The sequence below is a fragment of the Procambarus clarkii genome, chromosome 25, assembly GCF_040958095.1.
Source record: "Procambarus clarkii isolate CNS0578487 chromosome 25, FALCON_Pclarkii_2.0, whole genome shotgun sequence".
Taxonomy (NCBI): domain Eukaryota; kingdom Metazoa; phylum Arthropoda; class Malacostraca; order Decapoda; family Cambaridae; genus Procambarus; species Procambarus clarkii.
The window spans coordinates 5,333,393-5,355,892 of record NC_091174.1 but is presented as its reverse complement, the minus strand read 5'-3'; the positions used below and the strand labels follow the sequence as shown (position 1 = coordinate 5,355,892).

The 22,500-nt window shown below is 44.9% G+C and overlaps 1 protein-coding gene across 3 annotated transcripts in view; it reads left to right on the top strand.

Annotated features, from left to right (window-relative positions):
- LOC138368616 (unconventional myosin-XV-like) overlaps positions 1-22,500 on the top strand; it is a 114,310-nt gene that overhangs the window by 44,698 nt on the left and 47,112 nt on the right. For 2 of the 3 annotated variants that reach the window (XM_069331209.1, XM_069331207.1), the window contains exons 3-19: positions 12,459-12,569; positions 12,713-12,801; positions 12,978-13,041; positions 13,288-13,397; positions 13,535-13,810; positions 14,105-14,282; positions 14,397-14,520; positions 14,988-15,142; positions 16,100-16,291; positions 16,939-17,073; positions 17,516-17,664; positions 18,092-18,230; positions 18,840-18,994; positions 19,274-19,478; positions 21,134-21,333; positions 21,717-21,870; positions 22,361-22,500. The exon at positions 22,361-22,500 is cut by the window's right edge and continues 26 nt beyond it. In XM_069331209.1, the coding sequence (XP_069187310.1) occupies positions 12,459-12,569; positions 12,713-12,801; positions 12,978-13,041; positions 13,288-13,397; positions 13,535-13,810; positions 14,105-14,282; positions 14,397-14,520; positions 14,988-15,142; positions 16,100-16,291; positions 16,939-17,073; positions 17,516-17,664; positions 18,092-18,230; positions 18,840-18,994; positions 19,274-19,478; positions 21,134-21,333; positions 21,717-21,870; positions 22,361-22,500 (2,576 nt within the window). The remainder of the gene's footprint in view (positions 1-12,458; positions 12,570-12,712; positions 12,802-12,977; positions 13,042-13,287; positions 13,398-13,534; positions 13,811-14,104; positions 14,283-14,396; positions 14,521-14,987; positions 15,143-16,099; positions 16,292-16,938; positions 17,074-17,515; positions 17,665-18,091; positions 18,231-18,839; positions 18,995-19,273; positions 19,479-21,133; positions 21,334-21,716; positions 21,871-22,360) is intronic. The other variant, XM_069331208.1, reaches the window with a different exon arrangement.

Below are 22,500 nucleotides of genomic sequence, written 5' to 3'. Positions count from 1 at the left end.
AGTCCTGGGGACCATTCAGGCTTGTTTGCATTTGTGTTCCTCACGTGTGCCCCAAAGAATGAGGTGATTTGATAAAATGCTATGCCCAAGATTACCATCCGAGTGCCGGCGGGGAAGTGGTTCAAATAGCCTCGGCTATCACTTCCTTATGTCCGGTCGTGATGGTCAAGCGGATTAAGGCGTCCCTGTACATACCAGTTGTGGGAGTATGGGTTCGAGTCACTTCTGGGGTGTGAGTTTTCAGTTGTATATAGTCCTGGGGACCATTCAGGCTTGTTTGCATTTGTGTTCCTCACGTGTGCCCCAAAGAATGAGGTGATTTGATAAAATGCTATGCCCAAGATTACCATCCGAGTGCCGGCGGGGAAGTGGTTCAAATAGCCTCGGCTATCACTTCCTTATGTCCGGTCGTGATGGTCAAGCGGATTAAGGCGTCCCTGTACATACCAGTTGTGGGAGTATGGGTTCGAGTCACTTCTGGGGTGTGAGTTTTCAGTTGTATATAGTCCTGGGGACCATTCAGGCTTGTTTGCATTTGTGTTCCTCACGTGTGCCCCAAAGAATGAGGTGATTTGATAAAATGCTATGCCCAAGATTACCATCCGAGTGCCGGCGGGGAATTGGTTCAAATAGCCTCGGCTATCACTTCCTTATGTCCGGTCGTGATGGTCAAGCGGATTAAGGCGTCCCTGTACATACCAGTTGTGGGAGTATGGGTTCGAGTCACTTCTGGGGTGTGAGTTTTCAGTTGTATATAGTCCTGGGGACCATTCAGGCTTGTTTGCATTTGTGTTCCTCACGTGTGCCCCAAAGAATGAGGTGATTTGATAAAATGCTATGCCCAAGATTACCATCCGAGTGCCGGCGGGGAAGTGGTTCAAATAGCCTCGGCTATCACTTCCTTATGTCCGGTCGTGATGGTCAAGCGGATTAAGGCGTCCCTGTACATACCAGTTGTGGGAGTATGGGTTCGAGTCACTTCTGGGGTGTGAGTTTTCAGTTGTATATAGTCCTGGGGACCATTCAGGCTTGTTTGCATTTGTGTTCCTCACGTGTGCCCCAAAGAATGAGGTGATTTGATAAAATGCTATGCCCAAGATTACCATCCGAGTGCCGGCGGGGAAGTGGTTCAAATAGCCTCGGCTATCACTTCCTTATGTCCGGTCGTGATGGTCAAGCGGATTAAGGCGTCCCTGTACATACCAGTTGTGGGAGTATGGGTTCGAGTCACTTCTGGGGTGTGAGTTTTCAGTTGTATATAGTCCTGGGGACCATTCAGGCTTGTTTGCATTTGTGTTCCTCACGTGTGCCCCAAAGAATGAGGTGATTTGATAAAATGCTATGCCCAAGATTACCATCCGAGTGCCGGCGGGGAAGTGGTTCAAATAGCCTCGGCTATCACTTCCTTATGTCCGGTCGTGATGGTCAAGCGGATTAAGGCGTCCCTGTACATACCAGTTGTGGGAGTATGGGTTCGAGTCACTTCTGGGGTGTGAGTTTTCAGTTGTATATAGTCCTGGGGACCATTCAGGCTTGTTTGCATTTGTGTTCCTCACGTGTGCCCCAAAGAATGAGGTGATTTGATAAAATGCTATGCCCAAGATTACCATCCGAGTGCCGGCGGGGAAGTGGTTCAAATAGCCTCGGCTATCACTTCCTTATGTCCGGTCGTGATGGTCAAGCGGATTAAGGCGTCCCTGTACATACCAGTTGTGGGAGTATGGGTTCGAGTCACTTCTGGGGTGTGAGTTTTCAGTTATATATATATATATATATATATATATATATATATATATATATTATAATATCTCGAGGGCAATCTCGACTGGGACAGGAAGCTGGTGACTTGGCAAAGATCCACCAATTACTCCTGAAGATTTTTTTCCAAAACAATTTTAATACCAGAGATGGTGACCCTCGAGTAACTACACATTGGTCACAGTTTATTTCCTAAATATAAGCTAATTCACCCTTAATAACTATTTTGTGTTTATTTGGATAATGTATTATTGTATAAAGTTACTCCAACACATTGCTAAAGGCACGTTTTTTGGGGGTATTTTTGTTTTCAAGTTAGATACAGTGCTTCCAGCATGGTCGTTATTACCATGTGTTTCTTGTGCTTTGCACGCTCTTATGTTCTGCTGTGTCTTTATCTTTATTAAGTAAGGGACATATTTATTGGTAACTGGCAACAGTGTGAGGCCCTGGGGTGGGGGAGGGGGCGTGGCCTGGAGGCGTGAGTTCATTCATGAGTCGAGGGCGCGAACGTGAGTGTCAGTGTCGCGGCTGTCAAGGTGTGGTGTAGACGTCGCTCTGGGCGTCACGTCGCTGTGTATGTGGGATTTTAGGAGGTTAAAAGAGAAAAAGAGATACGCTCGTAGATATTACGCGGTGTTTGTGGTACATAAAGGGCTGTTTAGTCGACCAGTCTGTGTTGTGAATCTTTGTGTAATGGCGTCCTAACGTTTTTTTTTTTTTTTGGGTGGGGGGAAGGGGGTCGGTGTATAAAATGTTCCTGTCGGCACTTGTCCGTGAATAACTTAAGAAAATAAGCACCTCTTTGTGAATAATATAAAACAAGCCCTTGTTAATGCCTAAAATATACAGGTACTTGGTGATGACTCAGATGGTCATAGAGACACTGGGGAAATGGGGCGAGATGTCACGCGAGGCCCGTGTGGACGACACAGGTAAACATCCAGGAAGTTACGTGTAATACGCTGGTGAGGGGGCGGCGGCGCCCGAGGGCACGCTGTCACCGTCAACAGTCGTGGTGGGAGTAGATCATGTGTGTAGTTTCATCTCAGTCAAGGTTCCCTTCCGCGATGCTGCTTGCTGCTGCTGCTGGTGGTGGCTGCTAGTGGTGGATAACAACGGTTCTTTTGACGGCCTTAGAGGTGGTGATGCTGGTAATCGTGGTAGCGAAGATGATTGTGGTGGACTAGGGGTTGGAAAGTGGTAGTGGAGGTGATAATGCTGTCCGTTAGTTTGATGGTGGTATATATATATTTTGGGTGCTTTAGGGATCGCGGAGATAATGATGCTAGTTTGTTGTGAATCTGATAATGGGTGGTGGTAATCGTGGTGATAGTGGTGGTAATCGTGGTGATAGTGGTGGTAGGCGGTGTGAAGAAAGCCTGAGGTCTCCGAGAGCAGTGACTGAAACGCATAAGGTTGATGACTACATAAATATGGGACATAAAAACAAGATTGCGTAAACAGTTACAAATGAATGTCTATAAAACACACACGTGTGTGTGTGTGTGTGTGTGTGTGTGTGTGTGTGTGTGTGTGTGTGTGAACGTGTGTCGGTCTGTCCCATAAGAAGAGCTGGAGTATAGTACAAAATATCCTGCCAGGATAGGCACAAGACTGTTATATATATTCTTTGCTGTGGATGCTGGGGGACTTGATTCCTGCAACGTGGCCAGGGGTCTTAGACTTTACTCTTGTATGTATGTTTCTCTATCTCTCCGCCTGTCTATATGTCCATCAATGTTATAAGTCCTTGGAATCATTCAACTTTCTGAGGACGACAACTCTCGACTTAGGTGATTGAATAAATTCACAAACAATTGGATAAACTCCAACTAGATAAGGGAAGAGAGCTATTGACATTTGTGTAGGATATTGATTTGGAAGGGAGGGGGAGGTTGTAAATGAGATTGAGAAGAGAGTTTAAGACCAAAGTGGAAAGCTAAGGATTGGTTCGTCCTTAGCGTTCCTACATATCTCCCTCACTCCTTCTCTCAAACTCTTTTCTCCCCTTGCCTCCGTCATATTCATATCCCTGTCCTTATATCTCTTTCTAATACTATATACTCGTATTGACTTAGTGCTTTCTCCAGAAAAAAATATCTTTCTTCCCAGTACTTTACAATAACATACACCACACGATACATCCCCAGATGGCAGGAGGCCATCACACTAGTATAGGACGAGGGGGGAAGCCCACTCGGAATCGACAGGGGTGAAAGATCAAGAAGCGTCATTAAGACCTTACCTTATTCCAGTGGAACACATAGACGAAATATCTTAAGCGGCACGTGCCAGGCTGGCGAACATGAGGACATCCTTCAGATGCCCCTGAAAAAGCTGCATTTAGGAGGGCAGATATTTATGTATAAAGTTATTAATATAATACCTAGGTCAGACCAGTACTTTTGTGCACAACTCTCATGGGATCAACAGAACCCCGAGGCAACCAGCACTATAGAACCCCGGAGTGGAGCCCAAGATTTACGGAACAACAACAAAAAACTACACTAAAATGTTAGGAAGGTCTTCCAGAAATTTGTTGTTGGTAGAACTCTAAAGGACGGGCTCTGAGACCTAACCAAGGAGTAGGGAGATAGAGGAGACACACGGAGCTAGAGGCATAAACATTAGAGAAACACTTCCTTAGTGTGTGAATGATGGCCAAGAGGAGACGACCTATATCTGACATGGCGGGACTTAAGAGTTGAAGCTCTACCCTGTAAGCATAAAAGGTGACTACATACATACATACACACGGGCGAACTATCAAAGGCTAAGACTGTTAGTCGCTCTCTCCGATCTTTAAAATTATATTATTATAATTGGTGGACTAATTGACATAAAATTGAGGCGAGTAATTGGGTAAGAGTTGTGTGTGCAAATTGGTATGTGTGGACGTGTCGATGTACGTGTGTATGTACGTGTGTATGTATGCACATGCGTGTACGAGTTAGCGAATGGGCCATGTGCGTGTCCCAGTGACTGGGTGGACCACATCCGGGAACAACACGTGGCTGGTATTGGCCTGCTCTACAGTACTTGTCTGCTCTCAACTACACCCACGTCGCTCCGGACTACTCGCTCTGTTCCAGACCCACACCCACGTCCCTCCGGACTACCTGTTTTCCTCTAGACCGGACCCCTCACCGCTCCTAACCCCCCTCCCCGCCACCCAAGCTAATCCACATTATACCACCACTTGCACTCTGCTTCAACACCGCAGTGTAAATTATGCTTCACCGATACACTGATGTAGAAATGGAGTAGTGCGGGGAGAGAGAGAGAGAGAGAGAGAGAGAGAGAGAGAGAGAGAGAGAGAGAGAGAGAGAGAGAGAGAGAGAGAGAGAGAGAGAGAGAGAGAGAGAGAGAGAGATGTACAGATTAATGTAGCGACATAATAAGTGAAACATTGCAGGGAATAGTGTAGAAGGCTGTAAATATCAGCATAATAATGTCCAATTCAGTATAAACAGCGTACATTTATGTATGTGAGTGCCCAGTTCAGTGTAGCAACGAGCAGATCAGTGTATCAAAGTGAAGATCAGTGTGTGCCTTGTTGTACCTGCACACTGCCTCAGAGGTGAACCATGAAAAGCTTGAGGAAATTGCGAGATATGTACAAAGGAGTATAAGAAGAGCTCCATAAGAGTGCGGGAAATACCTGGCAATCGTCGTCATAACGCCTCGTTCGTTTTTGGTCAATTTTGTGTATGTTTTGGAATGTTTAGGAACGCGTTCGTAAATGTTTTGAGAGGGCTTGGTTGGCGGCAGGGGAAGTAGCTTTTGGGTAAGGTAGTAAGATGAGGTTCATATGAATAGTCTAGACATTCAATCGAATTCTCCTTCTTTACAAGTGACCAATCACTGCGTCACAATCAAATGACTACCATGTGAGTGATAGAGCTTAGTGTTGGGGAAACACACAAGATAATCTACAACTTTTTCTGGTTCACTGTAGACAAGTGTTGTTCCGGAAGTGCAATGGTGCCGGTAATGACGGAGAACTGGCAGCGGTAAAGCTTGACCTTTGACCCCATAGACGAGGAAGTGGGGAGGTATGTGGATGGGGAAGTGGTTAGGGTGAATGTTGGGTTAGACCCCCCAGGGGCCCAGTTCGACTCCCGCCGCCAGGAGCGGGTTGTGAGGGGTGTCGCGGGATATGTCGTGCCTGTGTGGCAGCAGCGGCGGCGGCGGGGAGGAGCCGGAGTGGCCGAGGGTGCTGGCCCAGCTGCCCCTCATGTCACTGGGCCGCGCCTCAACCACATACTACTGGAGCCCCAACACCGCCGCCCCGAGCCTCGCTACTCGCTCCTTCGGCTTGTCCTTCCGCCGGCGGTGGCATGAGCTGGAGGGGCAGGTTAGGGCGGAGCCGCGGGTGCTGACTGTCAGCCCCGGGCCGCCGCCCGTGCCGCCCGAGCTCTTCTCCTGCTACCTGGAGGCCACGGCGGGCCGCGCGGCGCAGTTCGATGCCGCGTCCTACTCTTCTGGCACGGTGTCGTCCGGCGTGTCCTCATGGCACGGTGCCACTCTCAGGTCCCGCTCTTCCTCGTCCTCTCGGAGCCCCCGCTCCCCCAGCACTGAGGGATGGCGTCCTCGACGGTCTCCTAGCACTGGTGGATGTTCTCCTCGTAGGCCTCGTTCACACAGCACTCGGGAACGGGATTCCCGCTCCCCCAGAGCTAAGAGCCTGCAACTCCGCTCCCCTGCGGCACCCCGCTCCCCTGCCGCACCCAGGGCACCCCGCTCCCCTGCGGCACCCCGCTCCCCTGCGGCACCCAGGGCACCCCGCTCACCGGCGGCACCCCGCTCCCCTGCCGCACCCAGGGCACCCTGCTCCCCTGCGGCACCCCACTCCCCTGCCGCGCCCAGGGCACCCCCCAAAAAGCCACCCCGACCCAGCAGGCATCGCTCTGTGGAAGCCTCAACAGAGGGGCGAGAGAGCAGGGGTGCCACAAAGGGAGCGCCAGAGGCATCTACCTCGGCCTCCTTCAGGAGCTCCCGTACCCGGGCACGACCAGTGGGGGAGAGTGTGGCCCGGGCACACAGTATGGGTCGCCTCTCCCTGCCCCGCCTCCCTCACCCACGACCACCCATCAGGACCAGACGCCCCTCGGCCCCTCTCACTGCTGTAAGATGTATGAGGGTATTTTACAAGTTTACTTTCATTATAGCCAAAATGTATTTGCCAGTGTGGGAACCAAGTTGGAGCCCATACTCTTAACAGACTGAAACGTTTTTCTAAATGTCTTTAGTTCCTACTCATTTCTAAGTTATTATATTTGTTAATCAATTTTGTATCTACATTTGTTCTTCAATTGCATTAATAACAATTATTTTACATGCTTTGAATTAAAATAATTTCAAAAATTTATATCTTTTATATATTTATTATATATATATATATATATATATATATATATATATATATATATATATATATATATATATATATATATATATATATATATAATGTGTGTGAATTTCAATATGTTATTTGATCCCTGAGGATGGCGTGGCACTGACTGAAGACAGTATGAAATCCGCCAATCTCTAGTGGCTCTATTTAATCTTACATTAAGTGCATGACATTAGAATCACACAAATAATACATGAAATGGTTGTAAAAACCCAAAGGGAGAGTTAAAAAACAGTTAAAACCACAGAGCGTCTCAATACTGAGACATGATAGGCAATATGTCATCCAAATGACGCAATCCAGTATTTAGACTATGGTTGAAACTCGCTTATTTAGGCGCCCGCTGCCTCACCTGTCAACACCAAAAGTTTCTCTCTTCCCAACCCGCTTCTTGGAGCCCAACAATAACATACTTGTGGCTGGCTACTTGGCCTGTGTGAGGTGACGGCTCCCACGTACCTCACCTCGCTGTGGTATCACTCTTATTATAGTCATTTGTGCTTTTACTGCTGCTAGTCTGGCTATTATGCTCAATTGTTACTGTTAATTGTTGTTGTTAGGGTGATTTATTATTGTTATTTATTTGTTTTGGGATAGATGAGTGAAGGTAATGACTGAACAAGTCAAATTATTTTGGCTTTTGATTGAGGACTTTCGACGTGTTGATACAAATAGTCATTGATGTCTTAATATTTTAATAATATAATTAAATCTTACAAAGCATTAAAATAGAAAACTTAAAGAATATGCAAATATTTCTATCTTCTTTTCAAGAATATGCATATTCTTGAAGAAAATAAGATTTCTATCTTGTTTTTTTTCAAGAATATCCAGAGATTTCTATCTTGTTTTCTTCAAGAATATCCAGAGATTTCTATCTTGTTTTCGTTCAAACTTTGTATCTTTCTTTCTTTATAATTCGGTAGTTTACGGCACTGTACGTCCTGGAGACGGGAGTGTGGTTGAGGCCGGTACAGAGTAGTGCCAGCCACGGCTCAACGAACCGAACCAAGGTTGTACGCGAATCTGGCTAAACAATTGCCTATGATAATTATCTCTTACTGGAGCGAAGGCAGGGTGTTGCAGACGGAAGGAGTCTTCGCCTCTCGTATGGCAGTGTTGCAACCCATCATTTTATTTGTATTGTTATTATTGTTCTATATTTGTTTAATTAGGACAGAATTTCTGCTTAAATCCACAATGTTATTTTAAGAAAATAATATAGACAATAGGCGATCATGAACGCCATTGTCGAAACCATTATAGAACCATTCCTATTGACCTCAAATCAAACCCTTAACGGAAGCCTTCATTTTGAACCTTGGAGAGTTCAGACATCTACCCAATCTGGCTTTGGGTAGATGTCTGATTTAAGCAGGCTTAAATCTGCTTTGATTTAAATATTAATATGATAGAAATGTTGTGGGATGGAAGCCATTGCATTAAATGACCGACAGGGAAGAAAGCAGGGCTAAGAACACATGCTTGGGCTTGCACGCACAGGTGAACACACAGGTAAGAGTATGTAGGGGATCCTGCCCTTGATGACCGCCCACCAGAAGCCCCTCATGACCACCTACCAGAAAGAGTAGTACTTTACTGTAGCCCAAGAGTAGTGAGCTAGCTCCCCATCCATGGGTGGAATGATAAGCACGTTCACTATCACGAGCGTGGAGAGCCATAGCATTAGAGTTGTATTAGTGGGCGGTAGCGTCCCCAGGGGACGCTCGCTGAACAGCGCCGGACACCAAAGAGGTGATAGAAGCGGCGAAGAAAGCTGACCGGTTATTTTACAATTGACCACAAGAAGATTGGCGTGTTCATTGTGATCATTTGGACATGCATAGATATGCGTCTGAAAGATTTGAGGCTCTTTATTTTGTTGGATATTCCAGATCAAGTCATAAATCGATTTTCAGCTCGCAAGGAGCAGAGGAGGAACTCTTTTGAAGCAGAACGGCAGGACCGGTTCTGGCGTCATGCTTCAATGATTCTCTCATGGATGTATCACGTTATTTTGATTTCTCTGTGTAATTGAGCTATAAAACATGACATTGAGCTAAAGTTAAAGTTTTAGAAACTAAAATATTCTGGTTACAGACGAAAATTTAAATTTATCCTGCATTATAGACAGTTGTTAAAGAGCTTATGTTTGCATTAACATCATCATATATGATGGAGCGCGGTGTTGGTTTAGCCATTCAACTTCTTGTGAAGCAAAGATATCGACTTCATATTATTGAACCTGATGATTTAAAAGTCCTGCAAAGTAACATTAAATCTAACATTGGAAAACTTGACTTAAAATCATCAAATTCACCCTTCACACTAACAGGATGTTAGTGTGAAGGATTATCTAGTTGTGTTTATGGGACGCGGTATCTAGCTCTAGTGCCCTGCTTCATAGCTGTTTTTCGAAGTATACTTCACGACGTTGAAAGTACGCTATCAGTCTTGCTACGGACAAGTCGGTCACACATACAGAGGCAGATTCAGACAGACAGACAGACAGACAGATAGATGCGGTCGACGGCTGGTACGCAGTTTCTCATCATTATCTGCCTGTGCTCCAGTTTGTGGCTTCTTGCTTGGCGTGAGGACACACACACACACACACACACACACACACACACACACACACACACACACACACACACACAAACACACACACACACACACACACACACACACACATACAGGAATTTCAGGAATCTGTACACCTGTTGATTGACGGTTGAGAGGCGGGACCAAAGAGCCAGAGCTCAACCCCCGCAAACACAACTAGGTGAGTACACACACACACACACACACACACACACACACACACACACACACACACACACACACAACCGAGGGGACAGTGCTCGGGGGTAGGAGTCCTAAAAGCCCGGGTTCGATTCTAGGCCGAGGCAGAAACAAATAGTTTCTTTCACCTGATGGGTCTGTTCGCCTAGAAGTAAATAAGTACCTGGGAGTTAAACAGCTGCTACGGGCTACATCTTGTGTGTGTGTGTGTGTGTGTGTGTGTGTGTGTGTGTGTGTGTGTGTGTGTGTGTGTGTGTGAGTGTTTTTTAGAGAGAAATAAATGAAGTAGATATGACTACATATGATAAACAAATGGGTCATTTTGATAATATATCATATATCATTTTAATATATGATAAAAAAAATGGGTCAGAAGTCTTTACATTAGACAACCAACGGTTAGAAACGCGGGGTCCAAGAGCTAACGGTTCGATCCTGCTGGAACATCTAGTAACTACAAATAGTATGCAGGCCATGAGTCACAATAACGTGGCTGAAGTAAGTTGACCAAATGACCAAATAAGTTGACAAATTTACAAATAGTAAACACACAGATCACTACCAACGACGCGTTGAGCTCACTCTATAAAACTTTTTTTCATTCGTGAATTTCATTCAGTTTAAACTAGAAAATAAGAAATAATAGTTCATAAAACTGTTACTATTTTATACAATGTTAATAATGTCCACAATATTAATATAATAATAATAATAATTAGTATAATAAACAATACAAATATCAATGGCAACAAGGTATGAAATCCTGTAATTGCTTCGTAGAAATTTGTGATTTAATTGGTAGAAGTTTGAGTATTATGGTCAGTAGAGGCTAGAATAAGATATTATATGCTTGAATATGATGGTAAATGTTAGAATATGACGATTGATATCAGAATATTATGGTAGATATTAGAATATGATGGTAGATATAATATTATGGAAGATTTTGGAATATGGTAGTATACATTATGGTGTGATGGTAGATGTTAGAATTTGATAATAGATGATTTAATATTATGGTAGATTTTATAATATTGTGGTAGATGTTAGAATATGGTGGTAGGTATTTAACATTTTCTGTAATTTTTAGATTATAAGGGTAAATGTCAGAATAGGGTGGTAGATGTTAGGATATAGTGGTATATATTATACTATGGTTTGAGGTTCAAATATGATGGTATATATATATATATATATATATATATATATATATATATATATATATATATATATATATATATATATATATATATATATATTCGGATACCTGGTGTATATATTCGGATGCGAGGTAGAGATAATTGTGTTACCTGGAGGAATGGCGGCCGTAGTAGGTCAACAGGTGGTGAAGAACGGATGTGCTCCTTCCTTCCTGGTGTGTGTGTGTGTGTGTGTGTGTGTGTGTGTGTGTGTGTGTGTGTGTGTGTGTGTGTGTGTGTGTGTGTGAACTTACCTATTTGTTTTTGAAGGGAGCGATACCTAGCTCTTAGTCCCTGATTCCTAGTTATTAGTATGGTGCAGCTCCCGATGTTGTATCAAATTTGTTTTTTAAACTGTGGATGGCGTTGGCTTCCTTTACTTCCTCTTCCATCCCATCTCACCTGTTAACCACCCACTTCCTCTTCCTCTTCTGAGGTCGTTAAAGCCTCTGCCTACTTTGTCTGTGCCTCTTAAAACCTTCTATGTTATGATCATGTCTTCCATTGTTCTCATATTTTCTGTCGATTTTAGAATCGATGTTATTGTTTAGTTACAAAAGTTATGATTGCGATGAATACTTGATTAATACTTGTAAAGCTCGCAAGGGTCCGGTCAACACGGCCGTCTTCCGGACTTTAATGCAAACATTTTTCTCCGTATTTGTATGCCAATGTTTTGCGTTCGCTTCTACACTATTTTTTTCAACACTGCACGTTTTCTTACACCACGGGGTAGGAACACGACCATGTTCGTTTAAGAACATTTATGTTCCTATGAACGTTTTCTTCTACCATGGACGTTTTCTCCTACCGCAAACGTTTTCTTCTACTACGGACGTTCTTCGACTACGCACGTTTGCTTCTATGAACTTTGCCTGTGAGTCGTCTTGTGTACTTCCACCAGGCTACATGTACTCTCGCATGATTGTGCCTGTAGTACCGAGTGCTAGTTCTTGGGCCCCGCTTTGTCAGATGTTATTGCTTTGTACCTTTACAGTTAGACAACGACAATTTCTTTAAAGTGAGAAAAAATGGACAGGACACGTGTAAGCTTGAAACACAAATGGCTTCCCGTTTTCTGTTTTGCATCCTCTGGTAAGATGATAAAGATTAAGCCACCCAAAAGATGGCACGGGCATGAATAGCCCGTAATCTGATAGGTTAGGAGAAGGGCACTTTAGTACGACACTTTCATGACGTTGGGAAACCTTAGGACGGGCTGCAGAGACCAACGCATATTCCGGCAAAACTAAATACGTGTTATCTTGTCTTTGTAGGGCGACCTGGTGTGGTTTGACCCCGGACTGGGCTACGTGCTGCCGGGGGAGGTCATGGAGTTCCACAGAGCAGGTCAGGTCATCACCGTCCAAGCCGTCATTGGCGGCAAGGTAAGCTCCAAATTCATCCCCTGCTGCTCGTACGCCAAAGTGGACGATTATGTAATAGACAGTGATGTAGTCGAGTAGTGAAGAATATAATGTAAAATTCACATCTGAGGACACCTCTCAACTATCCTACCTGTATCCCACAGTCCCAAGTCTTCACGCTGACCAACGTCTCGTCCGTGCGTCGTCGTCAGGACCTGGGACCCACTGGCGTCGACGACATGATCAGTCTATCGTGAGTTCCTGTCTATCGTCGGTATTTAGTTGGTACTTATGCGGTATCTGTCGTTTAATAATTTATTCTGAAGAGCGAGAATTGTGGAGTTTTTAATACAAGTAATTATAATAATAATATTATTATTATTATCCATTTTTTATTGACACTGTCCTTCAATGTTCACATACTTTCAGGGATCTGAATGAAGCGTCGCTTCTGTGGAACCTCAAGATCAGATACGACAAGGAAATGATTTATGTGAGTGTATTGATGTTACTGAGTGTAATGGTTGATGTATATGAGTGTGTTTGCTGAATCTATTTACTTTTGTGTATGTTAATTTCAGAGTTATTGTTATCTGGCTTTGGATTTAAAAATACGTGTCATAATTCTAATAACTAGTTTTATATTACATGGCGTTTAGCTGTTGTATACATGTATGTGTGACTGCTGTATACATACAGTTCATTTTAACTTTACCTTCGTTCTCTCGTGCCTCGCCAGACCTACACGGGAAGCATCTTGGTAGCGGTCAACCCATACCGGATGTTCGACATCTACGGCCTTGATACTGTGAAAAAATACGAAGGCCAGATTCTAGGCACCTTACCCCCGTGAGTACCCTCAGTGACCTTGCCCCTGTTAGTGCCCTCAGTGACCTCGCCTCTGTGAGTACAGTGACCTTACCCCTCCATTGACGGCCACTTGAAAGTGACTCAATCTAAGCTCATTTACTCTCATTTTCTTCCAGCCACATCTTCGCCATTGGGTCGGCCGCGTACTCCCGCATGAGTAAGGACTCAACCAACCAGTGTGTGGTGATCTCAGGGGAGTCCGGGGCTGGCAAGACAGAGTCCACCAAGTTGATTATGCAGTACCTGGCGGCGGTTAACAAATCCCAGAGCAACCTCATCACCGAACAGATCCTAGAGGCCTCCCCACTCCTCGAGTCCTTCGGCAACGCCAAAACCATAAAAAATGATAACTCCTCCAGGTTTGGCAAATACCTGGAGGTCTACTTTAAGGAGTAAGTGAGAGCGAGGGTTTCCTTCAGGTGAGGGTTAGGATAGAGCAGCATTTTTAGGGTTGGTTTAATAAAATGATCTTTAGATTCATCATTCAAGGAAGCGCGGTAGGGATTATATTAGGATAAAGGGTGGCGAAGGGAGTGTGGAGAATAGCGGTGTGGGAGAGAAGCGAAGAGAATAGAGAATTGAAATGTAGAAACAGGGAAAAGAAGAAGAAAAGGGATGACTTATTTATATATGTGAGTGTAAATTTATTGAGAACTGACCAGCACTAATGACCCACCGTCCCCCAGCGGAGTGATCACGGGGGCCAGGATAACGGAGTACTTGCTGGAGAAATCCCGTATAGTGACGCAGGCGCACGAGGAGAGGAACTACCATGTCTTCTACGAGCTGCTCGCCGGGCTCCCCGAAGAACGCAAGGCCAAGTACGGCCTCACCTCCGCCGACAAGTACTTCTACCTTAACCAGGTGAGTGTGGGGAGGGAGAAGAGGGTAAGGGTGAGAGGGGGGGAAAGGAGGGTAAGGGAGGGAGCTACCAAAGACTCCACCCACTGACCACCTCCTCCCTCGCACCTTCCTCAGGGCGGGAGCTGCCAACTAGAGGGAAAATACGACGCAGAAGACCTCCAGGCCCTCCTCTCAGCCATGCAGGTCCTCGGGTTCTCCTCCGACGAGCAGGACACTATCTTCAGGATCCTTGCGGCTGGTCAGTCATTTTCTTTATATATTAATTGCAAATCCCCAATATTGAATTCACTCAGCCTTGTGCTTTGCAGGCTCGAGTTCAGTCTCTGGAAGATCTAGTTATATATAGATTCTTTATACTGTATATATATTATATATTATATTATATACTATAATTATATATTCTTTTTTCTCAATAACTGAAATATTGAGTATGAATCATGATTGCTTTAACTAATATTTTATTGCTCATTTGGATATTGTATTTGTTTGCATCTTGTGTGTATGTGTCTCCCACTCCCTCCCTAATTTTCTTTTTAACTCTCTCCTAGACTTCCTCCCTGATTCTCTCCCTCCTTGACTTCCTCCCTGACTCCATCCTTAACTTCTTCCCTCCCTGACTCCCAAACTTCCTCACCTACTGACTTCCAGACTCCCAGACTCCCTACAAGACTTCTTCATCCACTAACTCCCAGACTCTCTCCTCAGTTCTCCACCTCGGCAACGTTTATTTCCACCGGAAGCAGCTCCGCCACGGGCAGGAGGGCGTCGAGATCGGCAGTGAGGCTGAGATCAAGTGGGCGTCGCATCTCCTGCAGATCGACGACGTGGGCATCAGGAGGGCCCTCACCACGAAGATCACCGTGAGTTACCTTTCCTGTAGCCGAGAATGAGGGAAGGTAGCGGACGATGCTGTAGCAGCTGGGGGATATTGATGTTGAAGTGCAGTAGATGTGCGAGATGGAAAGGAATGGAGGTTTCTGTAGGACTGGAAGAGGTATGATGGTAGACTTCTGTAGGACTGGAATGGGTGGGGCTTCGGCATAAAGCAGGATAAGAGGGGGGTTTCCTGTAGACGACCCGAAGGGGAAGATTTGCTAATGTAGGTGTAAGGGAAAGGGGGCTGGGAGTAAGGTCAAAGGGTCAGCATTATGTTAGTCAAGTGTGGAGGGAAGAGCGTCTTGACAGGTGAGACAAGAATGGAATTCTTGTGTGAGAGCATCCCAGGTGATGATTGTATACTAATATCAGGATATTATATACGAAAATACACACACACACTCACACACACACACACACACACACAGGGGGCCTCGTAGCCTGGTGGATAGCGCGCAGGACTCGTAATTCTGTGGCCGGGTTCGATTCCCGCACGAGGCAGAAACAAATGGGCAAAGTTTCTTTCACCCTGAATGCCCCTGTTACCTAGCAGTAAATAGGTACCTGGGAGTTAGTCAGCTGTCACGGGCTGCTTCCTGGGGTGTGTGTGTGTAGTGTGAAAAAAAAGTAGTTAGTGTAGTTAGTAAACAGTTGATTGACAGTTGAGAGGCGGGCCGAAAGAGCAAAGCTCAACCCCCGCAAAACACAACTAGGTGAACACACACACACACACACACACACACACACACACACACACACACACACACACACACACACACACACACACACACACCAGTTATGTGTAGGTTTGAGACCTCCACGGCCCTGTACCGGGCTATGAATCGTTATACCATGTATCGTCTCTGGAGGGAGGCTAACTAACTACTCCGGTCATGCTCCCTGAGGTAAACTGACCCCTCTCTCTCATCTTCCTGGTGCAGGAGGCGAGGAACGAGCGAGTCTTCACGCCCCTCAACATCGATCAGGCCCTGGACGCCCGGGACGCCGTGGCCAAGGCTCTCTACTCGTCCCTCTTCTCCTGGCTCGTCCGGCGGATCAACCAGATCATCCACAAGGGCTCCAGGAAAACTCACATCTCCATTCTCGACATTTTTGGCTTTGAGGTCTTCAAGGTAGGCTCTGTTTATCATGTTGTGGTCCCTTTACCTCGTAGGTGTAGGTCTTGACTCTAAGGTGTGGTCCTGTTGCTCTTAGGCGTAGTATCTTTCACTTTTTTATGTGGGGCCCCAATTTCCTCCTCATATTTTATCAATTCCTCACTCATTTGTGATCCCTTCCCCCTCTTATATTTAGTCCCTTTCCCCCCAATATGTAGTCACTTCCCCTCCAATATGTGTCCCCCCTTTCCTCAGATATGTGGTCCTTTTTCCCCTGCATATGTGACTCCCTTCGCCCTGATATATGTTTTTTCTCCCTCATTTTCCTGTCATATGTGACCACTTTCCCCCTTATATGTGGCCTCTTCCCTCCCTATATGTAGCTCAACCCTGGCCATTGTTACAGCATATTTTATCATGATCTGTGTTGAACAAAAGACGTAATACAAGGCACAGTGATAAGCTGAAAGACAAAAGAAACACGCCAAGATGTGAAGGGGAAGTTCTTTTGTATGTTGATGAAGGTGAGAGGTGGCTGTTGTGCCTCGTGTAGCCGAGTGGTCACGATGGCGCATAACACTGGCTGTTCTCCCTCACGTACATTAGTATACCAGACCATACACAACCTGCAGATTATTGACGCTTTACTCGTGGTTCCTCAGGAAAACAGCTTCGAGCAGCTGTGCATCAACTACGCAAATGAGAAGCTGCAGTTCCACTTCAATAAACACATCTTCAAGCTGGAGCAGCAGGAGTATGCTAAGGAGAAAATTGAGTGGCAGAATATCGATTTCCAGGTAAGATGTCAGTAAGGAATTGTTTTAAAATAAGTTAAAGATTGTTATTTCCTGATATAAAATAGTTTAATATAATTTGTATAAAGGCATTATTTATGTCACCTTGCCTTGCATGTTATATTTCAAACAAATTAGTGATTATTTATTATCTCTATATATATATATATATATATATATATATATATATATATATATATATATATATATATATATATATATATATATATATATATATATATATAGATACAAGACCAGCATTGTGGTCATTCCAGTAATACAGAGAAGTTGCTATAGCATTGCCCTCTTTACACTTATTATTCAGATGATCCCCTTTTTTTGCCTGCCCTTATACATGTTCTCCAGCCCTCCTGTGCTTCTTCCTTCCTGTTTGACCCTCCCGAGAGTGAGGGTGATAACTAACCTGGTCCCTGGTGCCCTCTAGGACAACCTGCCGGTGATCGAGCTGGTGGCCCGCAAGCCTGTGGGCATCCTTCACCTGCTGGATGACGAGAGCAACTTCCCCAAGGCCACCGACCACTCCTTCCTTGAGAAGTGCCACTACAACCATGCCCTCAATGAACTCTACTCCAGGTCTGCCAAGCATCCTCTTGCCTCTTCCTCCCCTCTTCCCTCTCACTTTCCTCCCTTCTCCTTCCTCTTCTCCCTCTCTCAATTTACCCAGTTCCCCCTTTCTACCCCACACTTGCCTTTAATGTATTAAATAGCACGTTGTTGTTTTGTATTCTTCCATAGCTCCATAAGATGCTTTACAAAAAAGTTTAGTCTTTCACCTCATGTCTTTTCTAAAGTCTTTCTGTCTCTCTTATGAAATTCAATGTTATTATTTAATCACAAATGCAATTTTCTCATTGTGCATGTACCCCCCACCCCCAACCCCCCATGTGTTGGTATTGTATGCAATCTCATTCAAATCTGTCTCTTGTTCGAATCTCTCTCTCACTAAAATCTGTCTCGAATGTGGTTCACATGTTGTAACGTTTGTATATACCTGCCACAGGCCGAGGATGTCGTCTATGGAGTTTGGGATCAAGCACTACGCGGGACAGGTGTGGTACAGCGTGGAAGGTTTCCTCGACAAAAATCGTGACACACTCAGAAACGATGTGGTGGAGCTACTTATCTCCTCCAAGCTCTCTGTGAGTCCCTCTCTTGTGTGTGTGGCTCAAGGAATGCAGTTTACAGGAATTAGCCTTGACTGTAAATAGACATTTGCTGGAATGATTTGCTACAGCTATTCGAGTGATTAGATTTTGTAAATCTCATTCAAGTAGATGGAATTAAGTAAGCTCATGTAGGTGACGAGACTTGATAACATTCATATGAGCTAGTAGACTTGATAACATTCATATGAGCTAGTAGACTTGATAACATTCATATGAGCTAGTAGACTTGATAAAGCACGTCCTGGTTAAACACTGTCTACAGTAAAGGCTGTCCGTGTGAGATGTGTCTTTATATATTTGTTGGGAGCAGTTGCCTGGCACGTCTGGTAGTGCTTAAGTTTCACTGCTTCTCGTATGATTACATGAACGCCACCTCCTTCCTAAACTTTTATTTACCTTTACATCATTTTCACTTTTTACAAAACCTTTTCGCATGTTATGACATTTATATTTATTCCCTATATCATACTTTTGTCAGTTAATCTTTTATTCGCTTTTACTCATCGTTATTATTACTCTTTACTATCAAACTTTTTCATATATGGTATTAATTGGTTGTGGTGTTGGGGACGTGTGTTGCAGATGTTGTCGGAGATGTTCCTCGACGTCCGGCTGTCGTCTGAGAACAAGACTTTAACCAAGGCCAATGGTCGCTTTGTAACCATGAAGCCCAGGACCCCCACCGTCTCCGCCCGCTTCAACGACTCCCTCACTCATCTTATCGAGGGCATGGCCAAGTGAGTATCCCTGCTTCCTCCTGTTGTTCCCGCCGCCTTCCTCCTGGTGGTGTATCTCTACTTCTTTCCAGTGGTTCCTTCTCTGTTTCTTTATTGTCACACTTTCAATTTCTTCTCTTGCCCCCGAAATATCCGAAATTCATTCCATTTTTTTTCCTCATTAATTCCTTTCCTCCCTCCCTCGCTTGTTCCATCCCTCCCGCCCTCGAATTCCCCCTCTAGCTTGTTCCCTCTCTCCTTGCCCTGCAATTCGTTAACACTTCTCCCTCTCCCTCTCAGGTGTAACCCATGGTTTGTGCGTTGCATTAAACCCAACAACGAGAAGGCGCCATTGAAGCTGGACATGCCCTGCGTCCTCGAGCAGCTCCGGTACTCTGGGATGCTGGAGACCATCAAGATCCGTCAGCAGGGATTCCCAGTGCGCTTGCGCTTCAACCTCTTCTCTGAGCGGTACCGATGCCTCGTTCCTGGCCAGGTACCGAGGGTGAGTGGCTCTTGGAGTTGGTGCAAGCTCTTGGTGCATGTTGTTGAGTGTGTGGCTCTTTTAGGGGGGCTGCAAGCTCTTGTTGTATGTTGTTGAGTGTGTGGCTCTTGAAGGTGCATTGTTAAGACTAGTAATAATGTGTACAAAACAATGAAATGAGAGGATGCTAAGGGTCTCAAATATTTGGTGTTAGTGTGTGCTTCCTTTAGATGAGAAACTGGATCAGTACTCTATAAATGAGTATCGGATAAATATGTTTTGGCGCTGAATTAATTAGTATAATCTTTTAGTTGATTACAGGTTAGCATTTCCCAGCGTACACAATATGTGCATGAATACACACACAAAAGCCCAAGACTTTTAATGATATTCCAGTGTATGGATGATGATCAAGTATCTATTATAATAGTACAAATGTCCTTCTTATGAGTGATTTCAACCACTCATAATTAGAATGGGAAACGAGAAATCCACTTAAAAGCAAAACTATGTGGATCACTCAACTATTTACGGCCATAGAGTAAAACTTTCTGATGTAGATTAAGAGGTGAACTTTCCTATCTGACGTTACAGTAACCCAACTATATAAGAAGAAAGGCAACGGCATTAGACCAAATTACGCGCTGAAAAAATGAAAAACCGTCACATAAAGCTACAATGACCTCTGGAAGTAGTTAAACATAAGATCCCCGATTGTCCTCAATACCGAACCAGACATCCCCATGGCACTGGGGAAGGGGGAGGGGCAGACAAGGAATAGAGGCAACATTGAACAATATTAAAGTATCCGAAGAGGAGGAAGAGAGAGCCAATAATGCATCAACAAGGCTACAGGACAAGACCAATTTGTTTTATAGCTTCTGAAACATGCAGCAGGAATACTATGTAACCCATTAGTTTACTATGCAACATATTAGTGAATAGAAAACTTCTGGATATCTGAAAAATTGGAAAGCTACTGCGGGAGTCAGCAAAGATAAGGGCCTGGAAGAGGTGATAAGGCCACCAGAGGCACATATAAATGAAATTACTTCGTCAGGATAGATAAAATTAACAGATATAGGAACATTTAGAAATCTATGCAAAGAATCATTTAGAACATTATAAGGAGTCTGAAAATATGCAGCCACAGTGTGGAATAAGAAAATAGAAAAGATGTAGAGATTTGCTTCGAGATGAGTACCAGAGAGAAGTAACCTGAGTTATGGGGCCATATCAAAGAAATTTCAACCTAACAAACACTAACAAACCAACCTAACAAACACTTGGGACCAAAGGACCAAAGCTCAACCCCCGCAAGCACAATTAGGTGAGTACTAGAAAAATGAATGACGAGAGGTGATAAGATCACAACGTATAAGATCCTGAGAGGAATAAAAGTTAAATGGATTGAGATGATCATTTCCAGGGAAAGGATGGCAGAACGAGGGAGGACACAACTGGAACCTAAAAATATAAATTTGTATAAAAAAATAAGGAAATATTAGTTTCCAGTGAGAGTGGAAAATAAATAGAACCCTCTTTGGTCCTCCCTAGCTGCCCTCTTTCTCTTTACTTTTCCCTTTTCCTCCTATCCTTTCTTTCTTTCTTCCCCTTTATTATCTTGTGTTTCTTCTTTCCTCTCTGTCTTCACCTGTTCTTGCTTACTCTCCCAGGGGGCGCCATCGAAGGAGATCTGCCGGGTGGTGTTGGACCATATGTCGAGGGGGAGCCGGGGAGCCTTCCAGCTGGGCACCACCAAGATCTTCATGAAGGAGGCGCTGGAGCAGACGCTGGAGCAGGAGAGGTACAAGAGGCTCTCTCATTCCGTCATCACCCTCCAGAGGCACGTCCGGGGCTACCTCGTCCGTAGGAGGTGAGCGCCAGCTGTTGTGATAGTAGCACTGGATGTGATAGTGACAGAGTAGTAATAGTAGTTGATGAGGTAGTTGTCATTGCCGGGGGCAATAGTAGTTGGGGGAACGGGAGTAGTAGTGATGGTAGCTATTGTATTACCATAACCATTTTTCACTGTTGTTATTATCTACATCACCACTATTATCAACACTATCACCACCACCACTACCTCGACCATTACAACTATCGTCATCACTACCACCATCACTAGCATCATTACATCTCCATTACAACTATCACCACCAAAACCACAACCACTATAACCACCACAGCCACCACCACAACAACAACCAGCAGCAACATTATCACCATTCACATTGTTTTTCACTATGTTGAGCGCAGGTACCGGGCACAGCAACGGAGCGCAGTTTTGGTGCAGTCTGTGGTGCGCATGTGGATGGCCCGCCGGAGCTACCGCACACTGCGCAGCGCTGTCATCAAGGCGCAGGCGCTGGCCAGAGGGAGGAGGACGCGAAGACTCTACGCCAGACTTAAGGTTAGTGCATGAAGTGGCAAGTTGGGTCTTCCTCAGGTCTTGAAGGAGCAAGTTGGCTCTTCTTCAGGGCCTGAAGAGTCAAGTTGGTTCTTCTTAAGAGTTTGAAGAGGCAAGTTTGCTTTTCTTCAGGTCTTGAAGAAGCGAGTTGGTTTTTCTTCAGGGCCTGAAAGAGCAAGTTGGATCTTCTTCATGACTTGAAGGAGCAAGTTGGCTCTTCTTCAGGACCTGTAGAGTCAAGTTGGCTCTTCTTCAGGTATTGAAGGGGCACGTTGGCTCATGAGGGCTTGAAGGGGTAAGTTGGCGCTTCTTCTAGGATTAAAGGGGACAAATTGGCTCTTCGAGGCTTAAAGGGCAAGTTGACTCCTCTTCAGGGCTTGAAGGGGCAAGTTAGCACTTCTTCGGGGCTAGAAGAGGTCAAGATGGCTTTCCTTCAGGGCTTCAAGACGGTTACCACCACTCACCATCCACCCTTACCCTTGACCACCTGCAGGAGGAGATGGCCCGACGGAAGAAGGCGGAGGAGCTGGCGAAGCAGAGGGCAGAGAGAGAGGCTCGCCAGAACCAGGCAGAGCAAGAGAGAGTCCAGCGCTCGGTCGCTGGGGTCAACCACCTGGAGATTCCCGCCGAGTT